The sequence below is a fragment of the Neoarius graeffei genome, chromosome 5 (genome assembly GCF_027579695.1).
Source record: "Neoarius graeffei isolate fNeoGra1 chromosome 5, fNeoGra1.pri, whole genome shotgun sequence".
Taxonomy (NCBI): domain Eukaryota; kingdom Metazoa; phylum Chordata; class Actinopteri; order Siluriformes; family Ariidae; genus Neoarius; species Neoarius graeffei.
The window spans coordinates 12,721,966-12,741,734 of NC_083573.1; the positions used below are offsets into that span (position 1 = coordinate 12,721,966).

Consider the following 19,769-nt stretch of genomic DNA (forward strand, 5'->3'; position numbering starts at 1 on the left):
GTCATTCGGATTGGACAAGTGTGGCCGGATGGTCTCAAAGAGAGGCAAGATGATCCGGACTGAGGGGATTGACCTACCAGAGGGCAACATAGGTGATATCCAAGACAGCTACAAGTACCTTGGCATCCCACAGGCTAATGGAAACCATGAAGAGGCCACAAGGAAGTCAACCACAGCCAAATACCTCCAGAGAGTAAGGCAGGTCCTGAAAAGTCAGCTGAATGGTAAAAACAAGGTCCGAGCCATCAACATGTACGCACTACCAGTCATCAGATACCCCGCTGGTATCATAAACTGGCCAAAGGAGGAGATAGAAGCCACAGATATCAAGACTAGAAAGCTCCTCACCATGCATGGAGGGTTCCACCCCAAGTCCAGCACCCTGAGACTATACACTAAGCGGAAAGAGGGAGGCCGAGGGCTAGTGAGCGTCAAGACCACGGTCCAGGATGAAACATCGAAAATCCGAGAATACATCAGAAAGATGGCCCCAAAGGATGAACTGCTAAGTGAATGTCTCAGGCAGCAGAACTCTGATGAGAGTGCAGAGGAAGAGGAGGAACAGACAACCTGGAGAGACAAACCCCTACATGGCATGTACCACCGTCAGATAGAGGAAGTGGCTGATATCAAGAAATCCTACCAGTGGCTGGATAATGCAGGACTGACAGACAGCACAGAGGCACTAATCATGGCAGCACAAGAACAGGCCATAAGCACAAGAGCCATAGAGGCCAGGATCTACCAGAGTAGATCAGACCCAAGATGCAGACTGTGCAAAGAAGCCCCTGAAACAGTCCAGCACATAGTAGCAGGGTGTAAGATGCTAGCTGGATCAGCGTACATGGAGAGGCACAACCAAGTGGCTGGGATAGTATACAGGAACATCTGCAAGCAGTATGGAATAGAAATACCCAAGTCCCAATGGGCCATACCACAGAAGGTGGCTGAGAACAACAGGGCCAAGGTTCTGTGGGACTTCAGCTTCCAGACTGACAAACAGATCCTGGCTAACCAACCGGACATAGTGGTGGTGGACAAAGAGCAGAAGAGGGTGGTGGTGATAGATGTGGCGATCCCAGCTGACGCCAACATCAGGAAGAAGGAACATGAGAAACTTGAGAAGTATCAAGGGTTGAAAGAGCAGCTGGAACGGATGTGGAAGGTCAAGGGTTGCGTGGTCCCCGTGGTAGTGGGGGCACTTGGGGCAGTAACCCCCAAACTGGGAGAGTGGCTCCAGCAAATCCCAGGAACAACATCTGAAGCCTCAGTCCAGAAGAGCGCAGTCCTAGGAACATCGAAGATACTGCGCAGAACCCTCAAACTCCCAGGCCTCTGGTAGAGGACCCGAGCTTGAGGATGACATGGATACCACCCCCCCGCCGGGGGTGAGAAGGAGATTTTTTTATATAAAGCCCTGATTCCAAAAAAGTTGGGACAAAGTACAAATTGTAAATAAAAACAGAATGCAATGATGTGGAAGTTTCAAAATTCTGTATTTTATTCAGAATAGAACACAGATGATATATCAAATGTTTAAAGTGAGAAAATGTATAATTTAAAGAGAAAAATTTGGTGATTTTAAATTTCATGACAACAACACATCTCAAAAAAGTTGGGATAAGGCCATGTTTACCACTGTGAGACATCCCCTTTTCTCTTTACAACAGTCTGTAAACGTCTGGGGACTGAGGAGACAAGTTGCTCAACTTTAGGGATAGGAATGTTAACCCATTCTTGTCTAATGTAGGATTCTAGTTGCTCAACTGTCTTAGGTCTTTTTTGTCGTATCTTCCGTTTTATGATGCGCCAAATGTTTTCTATGGGTGAAAGATCTGGACTGCAGGCTTGCCAGTTTAGTACCTGGACTCTTCTTCTATGCAGCCATGATGCTGTAATTGATGCAGTATATGGTTTGGCTTTGTCATGTTGGAAAATGCAAGGTCTTCCCTGAAAGAGACATCGTCTGGATGGGAGCATATGTTGCTCTAGAACCTGGATATACCTTTCAGCACCACTGTAAGTTCATGGCAAGGACAGTTCGAAATAGGCTCCTTCAGGTGGGGTTGAAGTCATGCAAAGCTAGAAAAAAAGCCCTTCATCAAGGAGAAGCAAAGAAGAGCCAGGCTGAGGTTTGCTCAAGACCACAAGGATTGGACCATCAAGGACTGGAGAAGGTCATCTTCTCTGATGAGTCCAGTTTTCAGCTTTTTCCATCAGCTGGTCCTCTCATGGTTAGACCGAGACCTGGAGAGGCCTACAAGCCACAGTGTTTTGCACCCATTGTGAAATTTGGTGGAGGATCGGTGATGATCTGGGGTGCTTCAGCAAGGTTGGAATGGGGCAGATTTTTGTTTGTGAAGGACACATGAATCAAGCCATGTACAACTATTATCCTGGAAGAAAACCTTCTTTCTTTTGCTCTGATAATGTTCCCCAACTCTGAGAATTGGGTTTTCAAGCAAAACAATGCTCCATGTAATACAGCCAGGTCAATGAATCTGTTGATGGAGAACCACAAAATCAAGACCCTGTCATGGCCAGCCCAATCTCCTGAAATCTATTGCAAACCTCTGGAATGTGATCGAGAGGAAGATGGATGGTCACAAGCCGTCAAAGAAAGCTGAGCTGATTAAATTTTTGAGCCAGGAGTGGCATAAAGTCACCCAAGAGCAACATGAAAGACTGGTCGAGAGCATGCAGTGTGATTAAATGTCAGAATTATTCCACCTAATATTGATTTCTGAGCTCATCCTAAATTCAAACATTAGTATCGGCTTGTTTACAATTGAATATGATCTTGATTTCTATGCATTATTCAAGGTCTGAAAACACAATCTTTTTTGTTATTTTGACCAGATGTCATTTTCTGCAATTAAATGCTCAAATTGACAACATTTTTATGTGGAATTTGGAATTTTTTGGGGAAATGTCAGTAATTTATGGAATACCAGAGAAACTGATAATTATATATATATATATATATATATATATATATATATAGAGAGAGAGAGAGAGAGAGAGAGAGAGTCATTCTAGAATTCAAAAAGAAACCCTTTATTTTCCATAAAATAAATTTTATTGAAATCAGTTTTGAATAATGCAAATTATGACAAACTTTCACCAATAGCAATGCTTCATGTACATTTTAGACCCAATTTATCATTAAAACATTAACGAAATGACTCCCTCCCCTCCTTATTGGTTGTCTTCGATGACTGATTCATACATTCAACTTATTCTATTGACTGTTATAAAATCAGTTGCATCGAAAATCTATTTTCTGTATTATGTGAAATTTCAGTCATAAAAAAATGTTTTTTATCCATCCCTATGTTCTTGTCAACTCTTAAGTCTTTTATAAAACTACATAAAATCCACAAAGAGTTTTAATAATACACATGACACCTGCACCGAGTGATGTCACTTCCTCTGGCGGGAAACTTCAGAAAGGCAGTAAGGTATGTTCTGTTTCTTCTCTCCTTGATTTGAACAAAATGTTGAGGATACACCAGCAGTTGATTAATTATTCATCAAATCTGTTACTGTGATATTGGAGTGAATCTCTCACTCATTTTTTTTAAACAATAATACGATTAAAATCCACAAAATTCTGTTTTTATACGTGCTGTGTGGTAGCTAGTTTGAGGTTAGCATGTAGAGCTAAGACACAAAATCGTGAAAAATGTCAACTCGGTTAATGGGTTGCCCAGTTTGAGGTAAACAGACTTGATGATGACTAATTTTTTGTTTTCTTTCAACACTTGAAATGTACCCGCAGTTATAGAATGGGCCATGGTATGTATGTATGTATGTATGTATGTATGTACTGGAGTGTTGGGTCAGAATGTAGAATGAAACATGAGAGAATGAAACAATGAATATTAAGATGGATGAGAGATATACTGACCAATAGAAAAAATTGGTGCAAACCTGGCAAGGGTTGACTTGAAATGCCAGCCAAGAAGATTATTGGTGATATCATAATGGGTGCGAACTATGACTTTTTCAAACTGTATAAAATAAAAAATTGTCATTATACAGTATATCACTCTGCAGCCTGACTCAGCTTTTGTTGTTTAATCCAATAAAAGTCTATTTCCTTCAACTCTTTGATTTTTCGACTCAACCAACTTTCCTCAACAATTGAAAATAATTATTTCTTGATAAGGGACTTGTTTTTGTTTTTTACATTTGTTTTATTTCAAATGAATGTTGGAGTTCTCATTTTTTCAGTGAGATGAAACTATTTGACCAAAAAGTGGATTGTTTTCCTCACCCTTTTTATTAATATTTACAAGGGGTGCCAATAACTGTAGAGAGCACTGTATGTGTGTGTGTATATATATATATATATATATCTCATCTCATCTCATTATCTCTAGCCGCTTAATCCTTCTACAGGGTCGCAGGCAAGCTGGAGCCTATCCCAGCTGACTACGGGCGAAAGGCGGGGTACACCCTGGACAAGTCGCCAGGTCATCACAGGGCTGACACATAGACACAGACAACCATTCACACTCACATTCACACCTATGGTCAATTTAGAGTCACCAGTTAACCTAACCTGCATGTCTTTGGACTGTGGGGGAAACCGGAGCACCCGGAGGAAACCCACGCGGACACGGGGAGAACATGCAAACTCCACACAGAAAGGCCCTCGCCGGCCCCGGGGCTCGAACCCAGGACCTTCTTGCTGTGAGGCGACAGCGCTAACCACTACACCACCGTGCCGCCCATATATATATATATATATATATATATATATATACAAACAACTAAAGGAAAAGAATAGCTATTGGAAAACATGCTGGAGACCCACATTAGCCATTTTCATTCCATTGCAGTGTTTTTGGATTTTTGACCTGGTGCAAGCTAACACTCATTCAACTCAAATGAACCATAAGACAAAAAGAAAACAAGAGAGCAAAATTACCAATAAAATGTTTTATGTGTTTAATCTCAATAAAATATGTACAGCACAGAATGTGCAAACGTATGGTTTATGTACAAAGAAATTTACACACAAATGCAAGAGCCATTCGAAGTGGAATTTTAACTGCATGTATAAAATATGACATAGCTACACGGGTCTCCATGGTTATTTGAATCTGTACAGCTATACTTGATGACAAAATAAATTAGAACAAAACAAAAAACTAACCTTGTGTTGACCCATGCTTACTGGCAGCGTAAAATTCAGTAAAATCACGACAAACCCAACTTTAAACAGGAACTAAACAACATTAAAACAACTATAATTAGATATTAGCCCTGATGGGTTTTACAATCTTGAAGTAAAAGACATCATTTACCCATGCAAATATACATCTTTATGTTTTTTTATAAAAGGACAAATATTAAAATGCTTGGAGAATGTGTTGAAATGATTCTAAGATGTAGCACTACTTTAAAGGTAGACTGCCTTTCAGATTTTTCAAGTGTAGGTCATAAAAAGAATTTTCGCTGACACCCGATTATTTGTGTTTAGTGGACCAAAAGCTACTGAATTCAAATCACAGACTTTAAATTTTCTTCATTTAAAAAAAAAAATAGAACAATTAATTAATTTCGGGCCACGTGGCCCTAAATTCTCCACTATTTTTTCCTGCTTCACCATGACCCAATTCAAGATACTACATCATGCATGATGTGGTGGGCTTTCCCCATTCGTGCAAGGCATCGTGGGATACAAATTTGAAACAGGAGAGAAAAATGGAGGACGCAAATGAAACGTGAAAGACCCACTACAGTAATGGAAAGCGAGAAGAAAGAAGCACATTATGTTGCGAAGGAAAGGAAACGCAGGACCAAACTAATAAATATCGATGGTCAGTGAGCACCTCGGTGTGATCAGCTGTTTGTTTAACGACAGAATGATGTAACTGTCAGTGCACGGTCAAAGGTAAACCTGTGCATGCGCGCGCACACGGACTTCCTCTGTCCGCTTGACTGTGCGAAGCGAGCGATTTCATGCACATTATTTGCTTGGGAATACCCTCAAATTAAAAAACTTCCCAGCCACAGAATGGCCTGATATTTTGTGAGATATTACAGAAATAAACATACATCACAATGACCAAATTTCAGAGGGAACTAAATTTCACCGATTTTATGAAATCGAAAGGCTGTCTAGCTTTAATTATCTTAGCAATTTTAAAAAATACACAAGACAATAAATAAAGATTAATGTCCATAAATGCCTGCATCATTTTTTTAATCATTACTCTGAAATCATGTGTAGGTTAACTTTGGTATAAGAATAATGAGAAGTTGTAACATAAACAAGTGTGACATAGATACAAACAACGTAGCTTCCACAAAATAATACTAAACACAGGAAACTTTGCAAGAAAGAGCCACAAACACATCTGAGATTAATTTATAGTGGCTTATACACATACTCAACTTCAGCAGGTTTAACACCACTTATCATAAATAGCTACAAAAATCCCAAACATTGCACAAAGACAGTTCCAACAAAATACGAGTGCACATTTACGTGATGCTCCTGTGTACCTGGTAAGTCAAAGGTATGCTTCAGCCAATGCAAAAGCATCTGAAATCAAATACATGACTGCATTTCTGAAAAAAAAAAGTAACACTGTCTTGTCAATTTCTCTTCACAAATTGAAGGTTTCTGTCTCTTAAAAAACTGAAGATTTATTAACCATGTCACTGTGATAACTGGAAAGCAGTCTGCTTGCTAAGCTACTGAGCAAGCTAATCAGGTAAAATCAATAGCAAACACCAGGAACAAGGAAACACATGAACTATGTTTATGTTGGAATGCTTCTGATGTACTTAGTAATTTGTCGGTTGGAGAAAAATTTCAAACATAACTAATAACTGTCGGGTTTGTTGTTAGCTCATCAATACAAAATAGCTTCTTTTCTCAGCAACTTAAAATTTAACCAGTATTAATGAGAAATTCAATGTAGAAGTAGAGAAGACAGCAAACATTGGACTTCAAGTTCCAGAATGCAGCAGAGCTACATGACAAAGACTCAGCTCAGCTAGTTAGACGAGCGTGATGATGTCAACAGTATGAAAGTTGAAGTTTTGGAATTAAAAAAAAAATTTTTTTAGCAGAATGTAACGATGTCTAGGTAAGAGATCTAGACAAACTGAAGGACACTGCTGGATCACTCTCCTTAGGGAAGGATGACACGAAGGGAAATCACTGTCAGTAGGTAGTCAAATGGCATTGTGGGTAATGTCGAAAACCATTAAACAAAATAAAAAAATAGACTGGAAAGCTCAAAGCCAAAAAACGTTTACTTATAAGTAAAACCAGGTTCGCATCGAAGATCATGTGAAGTATAAAGATTTAGTGTGAAAGTCATTCAGGATGGATTTCTCCTTTATGATGGCAATGGAAATTCAAGTAACGTGAAAAGGTGAGAAATCAACGAGGTGTGTCAAAAACAATACTGAAACATCCAAGGTAAACTGGTGTGGCTACAGTTTCTTTATTTCCAATGGACAAAATAGAATTTTTAAAAAAAAAACGTATGGATTTGTTGCTCTTATTTTCAGTATTTCTGAAAAAAAAAAACTTGTTCAAATGTGCTTTATGAATCCATAGCTACAATAATTCCAAGATGAATGGGAAGTTTATATTTAACCAGTTTCATTTCTATCACTTTATATAATCTTGTATTTTTTTGTACTCCAAAACTTCAAAGATCTCCTTTGATGTGCTTCTATACATATTTTATACAAAATGCTTTCCTGAATACAGCTATACAGTACTGCAACAACCTGATTCAAAATACTGTCAAAAACAAAAGGCTTGCCCTTTACTGGCTCATAGAAGAAAACTCTCAAAAAAAGTCATTTGTGCTTCTGTGCATTTTTTTATACAAAGAGGATATGATCATGAGGCTGATGTGATTTGGATTTGTTTCCAAATTCAGGATCCAATGGTTTGTAAGGGTTGGGAAGCAGTTACAGTATCTGAGTTTTGTCAGCAGCAGCAGCAGCAGCAGTGTACAAACAACATGCCACTTTACCATGGAACGTGGCTTTAAAAAAAATGAGGACAAGATTCCAGTTGGATTCCATTTATGCAAGATTTTCGCTCATATTCTTTCTGTTGAGCTTTCAAGGTTCTTGGAATGCCCCCGTCCAAAGTGTCAGAAGTCTCCGATCTCAAGGCATTATTGCGTTTGCAGGGATCGACTCCATACTATCCGCAATAATTTTGACAGGGGATGAGGTGGTTGTTGGACATCCGAGTTCCTCCATGCTCCCTCCATCTTCCAAACTCCCTCTCAGCTACCTGAGAAATCCAGTTCCTCTTCCTGGAACTTTCCACAAGGTATTCAAGAGAGAAGCAGGTGTGCTTCGCATCATGGAAAAAAAAACTTGAGAAAGAACCTCTCGAAGGGATGAGGTGATTGCTGGGGATTAATCACTGGCTCACTCAGACTGAAGGCTGAGTTACAGGTTGCCTCTTGCTCCTTTGATTTGTCCACCCTCATGGGTCCTTCCGAGCTCCAGGCTTCCTTTTTGCTGTAGGCTCCTCATACCTGCACAAGGAACCCATTTCCATCACACCATTACATCACTCTATAGAAGAGAACCAGGTCTTTAGGGAGAACCCTCCAGGCTCCGTCATGCCTTACCCAGCAACCGGCTTCTTAAAAATGTCCTCAGGTTATCCATTGGCCTCAAGTCACTCTGGTGCTTGCGCCTTTCAATGAAGGCCACGAGTCGTGCTGTGTCAAGACGGACCAAACTCGAGGCAGCTTGTGGACGGAGCCATGGCTCACCCTGCAGGCAGACCTGAGCTGAGGGTCGCCTGGCTGCTTCGGAGTGTAATAGCAAACGCACAAAATCACGCGCTGCTCTGCTCACACCTCCAAAATAATCTTCAGGGAAGCTGAAGTCCAGACGGCAGATATTGAGGCACGTTTCCTCTGCGCTCTCATCTAAGAATGGGGAGGCACCGCTCAGCAACACATATGCCAGGACACCCACGCTCCAGAGATCAGAGGTTAAAGCCACTGGCTCACCCAGCACCACTTCAGGTGCGCTGAACTCAGGGCTGCCCAACAAAGGGTGGATGTAGGGGGAAGAAGATAGGATCATGGCATCGCCGAAATCCGTCAGCTTGACAACAGAATGAACAGATGCCTGCTCCACCACTACATTCTCGGGCTGTGAAAGAAAAAACAGATCAGATATTGATTCACTGTTTTGTGCGACCAGTACCGCACAATCTATTCATTGTTAGTCATTATCGCAACATGACAAAGGCATTGGGTTTCTGGGCTACTGATCAAAAGGATCTGAATTCAAATCCCACCACCACTAAGCTGCCACAATTGGACTCTTGAGCAAGCGCCTTCGCGCTCAACTGCTAAGTTGTATCCCCCTCTCAGTTGCAAGTTGGTTTGGAGAAATTCGTTAACCAAATGAGGTAAATGTCAAAGTTGATATTATACTGTATGAAACATAAATAAGCAATACAAAATGCACAATTGTACTGTGTTCTGTGAAAATTCTGACCATTCCAAAGGACTCAGGTAACTTTTCGGCAGGTGTGTTGTTACAGAGTTTTGCGAAGTATTCACTCCCTTGAACTTTTCCCAAAACATGTACAGTAGTGCTACAAGCTGGAACTGTAAGAACCTGTTGCGAGACTAGAAATCTGTTGTCAATGGTTTTGAACAGGTTTGAGCAATTTCACCAAGAAGAATGTGCCTAAATATCAGGGTCCAGTGTATGCTCCTGAAATCATTCAACATTTAAAAAAAAAAAAAACATTAAATATCTGGGATTTCACAAAGTTCCCAGAATTTTCTTCATCAATGTTAATTTTATGTTTGTGAATCATTGGTGTCAGCAGATTACTTTTGGCCTTCTATATTGATAAAGAAGGGTATCAGACCCTTACCTTCAGGTCAAGATGAGCTATTCTGCAGGTATGTAGGTAGTGTAAAGCTTCTAATATGTCCCGCAGGTAGAGAGCCACCTTCTCCTCAGTCAGGTTCCCCCAGCTCACAATGTAGTCCAAGAGACGACCCTGATCAGCCCTGAAGAGCAACAGAAAAAGTCATGTTTGCTCAAAAGTTCACCAAAATGTGAGTAAATGTTTACTGCTTTTTTTTTTTTTTTACTTTTCTTTGCCACTGTCCATATTTGCTCATTTTTGGCCTCATATTGATTCAATCCTTCCCTTATTTTCACCGGTTGTTTGGTTCCCTTCAGGCTGTCAATTTATACCATCTGTCTTTCTGTGCAATTAATGGTCATTGCTTTTATCTCATTACTTGTTACCTCTAGGTTGGATTATTGCAATGTCTTACTGTCTGGATGTTCCAGTAGGTGTAAAAACAAGCTCCAGTTAGTCCAGAATGCAGCAGCAACCAAAACCAGAAGATATGACCACATGACCCTTACCTTATCCACACTGCACTGGCTCCAAATTAAATTTCACATTGATTATAAAATTATGATATGTTATATTATACTTGGTCATTTATTTATTGAGGAAAATTACCCAATATTACATATCTGTGAGTGGCAAAAGTTTTTTTTTTTGTTTGTTTGTTTTTTGTGAGGAGACATTTATTTAACATTTATAGTCTCAGGTATAAGAACTTTGTAACAGTCACATTGCTGTGCAGAGTTGGGGCGGGGGGGTAGTGAGAATGACTCCATCGCCACTATAACGTAAGTGTTAACAGGAAATAAATTTTTCACATTAGGCTATGTATGTACTGTATGTACAGAAATGAAATGTTCATTAATAAAGAAACATTGTAATTTGCTGTGGTACAAGTGGAATAACCCACTCCAGACCATGCTGCTATACAAAAATTTTACAGTGCTTGAAAGTTTGTGAAACCTTTAGAATTTTCTATATTTCTGCATAAATATGACCTAAAACATTGTCAGATTTTCACACAAATCCTAAAAGAAGATTAAGAGAACCCAGTTAAACAAATGAGACAAAAATATTATACTTGGTCATTTATTTCTTGAGGAAAATGATCCAATATTACATATCTGTGAGTGGCAAAAGTATGTGAACTTCTAGGGTTATCAGTTACTTTGAAGGTGAAATTAGAGTCAGGTGTTTTCAATCAATGGGATGACAATCAGGTGTGAGTGGGCACCCTGTTTTATTTAAAGAACACGGATCTATCAAAGTCTGATCTTCACAACACATGTTTGTGGAAGTCTATCATGGTACAAACAAAGGAGATTTCTGAGGACCTCAGAAAAAGCATTGTTGATGCTCATCAGGCTGGAAAAGGTTACAAAACCATCTCTAAAGAGTTTGGACTCCACCAATCCACAGTCAGACAGATTGTGTACAAATGGAGGAAATTCAAGACCATTGTTACCCTCCACAGGAGTGGTCGACCAACAAAGATCACTCCAAGAGCAAGGCGTGTAATAGTCAGTGAGGTCACAAAGGACACCAGGGTAACTTCTAAGCAACTGAAGGCCTCTCTCACATTGGCTAATGTTAATGTTCATGAGTCCACCATCAGGAGAACACTGAGCAACAATGGTGTGCATGGCAGGGTTGCAAGGAGAAAGCCACTGCTCTCCAAAAACAACATTGCTGCTCGTCTGCAGTTTGCTAAAGATCACGTGCACAAGCCAGAAGGCTATTGGAAAAATGTTTTGTGGACGGATGAGACCAAAATATAACTTTTTGGTTTAAATGAGAAGGATTATGTTTGGAGAAAGGTAAACACTGCATTCCAGCATAAGAACCTTATCCCATCTGTGAAACATGGTGGTGGTAGTATCATGGTTTGGGCCTGTTTTGCTGCATTTGGTCCAGGACGGCTTGCCATCATTGATGGAATAATGAATTCTGAATTATACCAGCGAATTCTAAAGGAAAATGTCAGGACATCTGTCAATGAACTGAATCTCAAGAGAAGGTGGGTCATGCAGCAAGACAACGACCCTAAGCACACAAGTCGTTCTACCAAAGAATGGTTAAAGAAGAATAAAGTTAATGTTTTGGAATGGCCAAGTCAAAGTCCTGACCTTAATCCAATCGAAATGTTGTGGAAGGACCTGAAGCAAGCAGTTCATGTGAGGAAACCCACCAACATCCCAGAGTTGAAGCTGTTCTGTACCGAGGAATGGGCTAAAATTCCTCCAAGCCGGTGTGCAGGACTGATCAACAGTTACCGGAAACGTTTAGTTGCAGTTATTGTTGCACAAGGGGGTCACACCAGATACTGAAAGCAAAGGTTCACATACTTTTGCCACTCACAGATATGTAATATTGGATCATTTTCCTCAATAAATAAATGACCGAGTATAATATTTTTGTCTCATTTGTTTCACTGGTTTCTCTTGATCTACTTTTAGGACTTGTGTGAAAATCTGATGATGTTTTCGGTCATATTTATGCAGAAATGTAGAAAATTCTAAAGTGTTCACAAACTTTCAAGCACCACTGTAAAGGACACACTTAGAGAAGCAAGTTATTTATAATCAAGCTATCTGTATCGCCCAAATGAGGATGTTGAGTCTGGTTCCTCTCAAGGTTTCTTCCTCATGTCATCTCAGGGACTTTTTCCTTGCCATTGTCATGACAGGCTTGTCTCTTAGGTACAAGTTTATTTCGTCATATGTTTAAAATGTATATTTTTCCTGTAAAGGTTGCTTTCCTACAATGTCTGTTGTTAAAAGCACTAAACAAATAAATTTACTTGACTTGTATTTTTGAGTTGTCCATCATTTTCAACCCTTTTTTTTTGTTGTGGTTCTACTTTTTACTGTTTTTAAGCCCAGACAGTTTAAGCTGGTTCTGTATAATGAATTATTTAAACACTGGAATAATGATGGCATGTTTTGATGATTTACATACAAATTATTCCGTAAATCATGATGTAGAAAGCAGGAGTGGAGAAATATTCCTGTAGGAAAGAATTTAAGTATTACTAGCTTGAAGCTTCAGTTTGAATGAAAGTCTATGAAGCCAAGTAAATCTAAATTTACACTCATGTCATGTCTTTAACTGATCACTGTGGCTTTCCACACTCTGCATCCTGTACTGTCAATTCACAAGTCCCAAGACTAAAATGATTACCAAAACAGTTGCTTAACAGGGAAACATGAGCAATCTGGAGTGCTTACATTTCCAGCACGAGCACATAGCTGGTGTTGGTCTCGAACGTATCAAGCAAGCCCACAACGTTGGGATGCTGTAGGCACTGAAGAATGTTCAGCTCCCTCATCACCTGATCACGACGCATCAGCTTCTTGTTCACCAGCTTCGCTACCACTGAGCGTCGTGAACCTTGCTGCTCGCACCACTTAGCCACGGAGAATCTGCCTCTGTAGAGATACGACAAAATAATTCACATTTTATAAACCCACAAAAGGGTGCAAGCTCATTTATTAACAGATGCTACAGAGGACTCCATCTTTCATATGTGCAAAATACTTTTTTTGCCTAAATGAATATGTAATTAGAGGCATTACTAGCCCCAAGTGCAAAAATACCCGTACAGGACCACGCAAATAATATTCATTTGGCACTTGCAATGCCATTTACCGCAGTCTGCCAATCACTCAAGTGCATAAATTAGTTTAACCAAAGGGCAGGTATTAAATTTGCCAAAATTAATTTCTGCCAGTTTAAAACAAAATTATATTTTTCCCTCGGTTTTTCATGAGACAGTCACATTTTGGTACCTCAAAATAATCAAACCATCTTTTAAAGGAGAACTGAAGTCATTTTTAAACTTGCTTTATTTCTGAATTAATGTGCTATTCAATGACGTTTTCGGTTTTAGTAATCTTATATTGTGACTTGTATTGGCAACTAATTGCAATTAAATATTGTACTTATCGGCCTATTCGGTTTTTAGCCATGTTGAATTTAGTTTTTGTCGTCCATGGCAGGTGTCGCTTAAGGTAACTTCAAAACGTGAAGTGTCAGCACTGCCATTTTGAAAACTGTTTTCCAAACGAAATATTGCACAAAAACGAGTTTAAATGACGATTACTGCCTACTTTTTTTAAAAACAAACAAAACTTCCGGCTTGATTACATCAGCATTCGAAAGAGGGCGTGCGTGTGTCTTTTGACAACGTTGGCAGATATTGGTCACTTTGATTTCCGCTGTACGTTTTACTTCCGTCCTACGTCTCGCACAGGTCTCAACGAATCTCGTTTACGGCCATTGCTTTCACATATGGACTGATATATTACACAGCATATTTCAAACACTCATGAGTTGCTAGAGCAGTGACAAAATAGCAATCAAAAATGCATTCCTATAATTAATAAAATGAGATATAGAATTTTGATAATAAAATATTTGCCTTCAGTTCTCCTTTAAAATGATTACATCACAAAGGGAGAGTTGTTCACAGCATATTCAAACCTCTGACTCACTTTGCTTGCAGTTTATCCCTTTGCACAAGCAAATCAACTCTCTCTCTCTCTGTGGGAGCTTATGAAACCCGGGCCTCAGACTTTTGGGCCAGACTGTGCATGTCAAAAGGGAAATTCAACTCACCTCCCGAGCTCCATCACTTCAGTGTAGAGCGACTCAAAATTCTCCTTCCAGATGACTCCATCACTGTAGGTACCTGTGCAAAGCAGCAGAGTCATTAGGCATGGCTGAACCCCAACACTGCCAGTGGTTAACCATCAGTGGTCCAACGCTATGCTTTTCCTTGAAAGCAAAAAAACAAATGTTTGCCTTCAGAAGAAATATACTGTATACACTCAAAGGCGGGCGGCACGGTGGTGTAGTGGTTAGCGCTGTCGCCTCACAGCAAGAAGGTCCTGGGTTCGAGCCCCGGGGCCTGCGAGGGCCTTTCTGTGTGGAGTTTGCATGTTCTCCCCGTGTCCGCGTGGGTTTCCTCCGGGTGCTCCGGTTTCCCCCACAGTCCAAAGACATGCAGGTTAGGTTAACTGGTGACTCTAAATTGACCGTAGGTGTGAATGTGAGTGTGAATGGTTGTCTGTGTCTATGTGTCAGCCCTGTGATGACCTGGCGACTTGTCCAGGGTGTACCCCGCCTTTCGCCTGTAGTCAGCTGGGATAGGCTCCAGCTTGCCTGCGACCCTGTAGAAGGATAAAACGGCTAGAGATCATGAGATGAGATGAGACACTCAAAGGCAGTAAGATTTTTTAATTTTAAAAAAATGACAGCTTAAAACTGTATGTCACAAGTTCACTCACATAAACAAACAAATACTAAGTGGCAGGGAAAGCAGGGAACGTTTCAGATTTTCAATATCAGATATCATATTCAATAAATGATTCAGCTGATTTATTTTGTGCAGTTTAAAAGAAATACACCCCCCCACACACACACACCCCTGGCACTTTTTTCTTCTTCTTCCGTTTCCCCTGTGGTTAAAATAATGTTCCGTGAGTGGAGCAGTGTGGGTCTTTCGGTCTTCCATTGCTTAAATGTCAAAAAGAGATGTGAAACTTATATGATGATTCTGAACATTTTTGGGGCATTTATTTTTATAATTTCCTGTGTACAACTGGTTTGACATTTTCACAACATTTGCTTATGCTATTTTTTTTCTGCCATGTTATGAGCACAAGAATTAGAACAAAATCCCCCACTGCAGTTCTTCTGACGAATCACCTTTATCCTGTGATGAAACATCACAGATGAAACATCTATCCTGATGCCAAATGCCTTTTCCAGGCTGATCCGCAGTGCACTGGACAGTTTGATGAGGGTCTGCTACTGCCTTCAGTAACCAGTTCACCACTGGAGCATCACTAAGCACATGTTCTTTGAGCCAAATGCTCCAGACTTCATCAGTGTCAGTATCCGAGCACTGCTGTTCGGTGGAGATTTTAATTGATGGTCTGTTTTTAACTTTTCACATATGAGCCTATGTAAGGAAACACTTTGGGGTGGGATGTGCTATTATAGGAAATTACTGACTGATTTTTGGTGACTTGAGCGGAGTTACCGTTACCATGCCAAAGGTAATTATTTTCCAAAAACAGCATGTCTGGAGTGTTTTTCTAAGAAAAAACAAAAAAAGTGTGAAGTGTGTGTTCATGCTGAGGGTTAGGCACATGCACACCTTGCACCCTGAGGCAGGCGGATGAAGTGACTGTCCCGACGTCGTTGACGGCGGTGCAAGTGTAGGGCCCGCTGTCCTCTATGGTAACAGGTGAAATGCACAGGGTAACCTCACCGGTCTCGCTGAGAAAAGACAGAAGTAGGAACCGAAAATATAGATATAAAAATAATATCTTTTGTGGTTGAATGATTCACAGTGTCTGGTGTAAAAGCACAAAACCACTTTATTAGTTCCTTCTAAAGCAGGGGAGTAAAACAGACTCAGCAGGAAGACGTGGTAAAGATGCGACCAAAGTCTTGCTGCTTTGTCTGTAGAGCAGGGAAGTAACACAACACTTGAATTGTTTTGGAATACAAACATGAGGTACACTTGGAGGTTTTTTTTTTGTTTTTTTTAAATTTGGCACAAGATCCCATTGGACCAGGGATCATGTGGAACACAATGTGAGTGTCACTATGGAGCTTGCAGGACAAACACAGACAAATACAGTTTACTGTAGTAACAAGAATGTGCAGCACTCCTTTCTAACTGTGTGGTCAGGGCTTAAATATGCCTACTAGCTTGTTTAGATTTTGGGAAATAGAACAGACTTGTAGTGTAAAAAATATCACAACCAGGAACAAACAAAAATAAGAACTGCATGGGTAAGATTTAAAAAAAATAAAAATAAATACACTACCGTTCAAAAGTTTGGGGTCACTTTGAAATTTCCTTATTTTTGAAAGAAAAGCACTGTTCTTTTCAATGAAGATCACTTTAAACTCATCAGAAATCCACTCTATACATTGCTAATGTGGTAAATGACTATTCTAGCTGCAAATGTCTGGTTTTTGGTGCAATATCTCCATAGGTGTAGATATAGAGGCCCATTTCCAGCAACTATCACTCCAGTGTTCTAATGGTACAATGTGTTTGCTCATTGCCTCAGAAGGCTAATGGATGATTAGAAAACCCTTGTACAATCATGTTAGCACAGCTGAAAACAGTTTAGCTCTTTAGAGAAGCTATAAAACTGACCTTCCTTTGAGCAGATTGAGTTTCTGGAGCATCACATTTGTGGGGTCGATTAAATGCTCAAAATGGCCAGAAAAATGTCTTGACTATATTTTCTATTCATTTTACAACTTATGGTGGTAAATAAAAGTGTGACTTTTCATGGAAAACACAAAATTGTCTGGGTGACCCCAAACTTTTGAACGGTAGTGTAAATTTAAAAAAAAAAAAAAACAAGCACATCTTTATTTGAGACCAGTTATAAATTGAGCTCTGGAGACACCAAATGGTGAAGTTGTGCAATTGCAAGACATAAAAACATTTTTAGGTTGTTGTGTCGAAATAATGTACAACAATGATACGTATGACATTTTATAGGAATAAAGAAAGCAAATAATTTAAAAATTAATTTCTTGTCAATGAATTATAACTGCACAAGTTAAGTCTTGACTTATGTGTCTGCGTGTGTACCTGTGTGTCAGCGTGTATCGTCCTCCGTCACTCAGCGTGGTCTGATCTGGTCCTCGCCAGGAAACTGAGGCTCTCGGCTGACCTCCAACCTTACAGCGCAAGGTCACACACTCTCCGCTCTCAGACACCAAATCACTCAGCGGCACCAGAAACTCGGGCGGAACTGAGACAAGAACGAGAACATTTTAGTTTCTCATAATCTTCTTCTTCTTCTTAATAATAATAATAATAATAATAATAATAATAAAAAAGCGGCAGCTAAAATTATCGACAGTCCATAATTATCAACTTCTTTTCAGATTTACCAATAAAAAACAATTTGACAAAGGTGAATTTCAGTTACAACAGTTATCATTGGTTAATTAATCAACCAGAAGACCCACCTCGCCCTTTGATCTTATCGTCTGATGACACAGCTCATTACTTGAGATGTAATTTTTTTTTAGCGCGATCAGCAATTTGAGGAAAACTTGGACGTTATCATTGCAGGTAAGCATGGTGGAAAGATCATGGACATGTTTTTACTGATCAAATTCACCGATATTTCATGATCTTGTCGAAACCTACTTTGTTTCTTACTCTTTCATTTGACAGTCGCCATTTTGTATCTAAAAGCGTGTTCGAGAAGTCACGTGAGGTGTCGATAATAGTGATCACTTTCACCGGTGTCCACCATTATCGACACCCTGTGGAATTAAGTGATATCGACAGCTGTTATGGATCGATCTTTGTGCAACATTGTTGAGAGATGAAGTACTTCAAAAAAATAAAAGTGCTGTGATTTAGAATAATTTGTTTTCTGATTCATAACAGAATGGAATGCTTAGAGTATTTGAAATCCTATTGCAATAAATAGAATTAGACCAGAATTAAATGTCTAGCATATAAAAAAATACATGCTTGAAATATTCAGATTTTTCTTTTCCATTCAGAAAATATTTTTTATAGTTTGTTGTAAATATCTACCACATATTACAATATCAGTAGACATTTTATATTTTGGTTCGAAGAATGACATGCGACCTTTGACCTGGATTTTCATGTGGTTACAATGAATGATTAACAAAATGTGATCTAAGAAAATACTTAGAAAGTGGGTAGAAAGGGGAACAAAAAGATTTTCTGACACAGGTTAAACATTACCAGCTCATTTGTTCATAAACATGAGAATTACTTCCTCATTTACATAAGCGCCGACATCGATATATTTATATAAAATATATTTTGTACTACCCCTCCTAGAACTGCCACCTTATTGTGGTGGAGGGGTTTGTGTGCCTGAATGATCCTAGGAGCTATGTTGTCGGGGGCATTATGCCCCTGTCAGGGTTTCCCAAGGCAGACAGGTCCTAGGTGACAGGCCAGACCAAGAGCAGTTCATCAAAACCCTTATGGAGAAACCATCAAGGACCGTGACGTCGCCCGGTATGGCGCAGCCGGGACCCCACCCTGGAGCCAGGCCTGGGGTTGGGGCTCGTATGCAAGCGCTTGGTGGCCGGGCCTTTGCCCATGGGGCCCGGCCGGGCTCAGCCCGAAGAGGTGACGTGGGCCTGACCTCCTGTGGGTTCACCACCCACAGAGGTAGCAGTAGGGGACAGGTGCAGTGTGGATTGGGTGGCAGTCGAAGGCAGGGGCCTCGACGACCTGATCCCCAGACACAGCGGCTAGCTGTTGGGACATGGAATGTCACTTCGCTGGGGGGGAAAGAGCCTGAGCTTGTGCGGGAGGTTGAGAGGTACCGGCTAGAGATAGTCGGGCTCACCTCCACGCACAGCTTGGGCTCTGGAACCCAGCTCCTCGAGAGGGGTTGGACTCTCCACTTCTCTGGAGTCGCCCATGGTGAGCGGCGGCGGGCTGGTGTGGGCTTGCTTATAGCTCCCCAGCTCAGCCGCCATGTGTTGGAGTTTACCCCAGTGAACGAGAGGGTCGCCTCTCTGCGCCTTCGGATTGGGGAGAGGGCTCTTGCTGTTGTTTGTGCCTACGGGCCAAATAGCAGTATAGAGTATCCGGCCTTCTTGGAGTCCCTGGGAGAGGTACTGAAGGGTGCTCAGACTGGGGACTCCATTGTGTTACTGGGGGACTTCAATACTCACGTGGGCAACGACAGTGACACCTGGAGGGGCGTGGTTGGGAGGAACGGTCTCCCCGATCTGAACCCGAGTGGTGTTTTGTTATTGGACTTCTGTGCTAGTTACGGTTTGTCCATAACGAACACCATGTTTGAGCATAGGGGTGTCCATAAGTGCA

General features: G+C 40.5%; 1 protein-coding gene across 2 annotated transcripts in view; it reads right to left on the reverse strand.

Moving 5' to 3' along the window:
- Nucleotides 1-4,932: 4,932 nt before the first annotated feature.
- Nucleotides 4,933-19,769, reverse strand: part of LOC132886516 (triple functional domain protein-like) — a 340,453-nt gene continuing 325,616 nt past the window's right edge. For both annotated transcript variants that reach the window (XM_060921223.1, XM_060921224.1), the window contains 6 exons: nt 17,523-17,685; nt 16,059-16,180; nt 14,513-14,585; nt 13,123-13,323; nt 9,905-10,043; nt 4,933-9,165 (listed from right to left, as the gene is read on the reverse strand). In XM_060921223.1, coding sequence (XP_060777206.1) covers nt 8,620-9,165; nt 9,905-10,043; nt 13,123-13,323; nt 14,513-14,585; nt 16,059-16,180; nt 17,523-17,685 — 1,244 coding nt within the window. In that variant the 3' untranslated portion in view covers nt 4,933-8,619. The remainder of the gene's footprint in view (nt 9,166-9,904; nt 10,044-13,122; nt 13,324-14,512; nt 14,586-16,058; nt 16,181-17,522; nt 17,686-19,769) is intronic.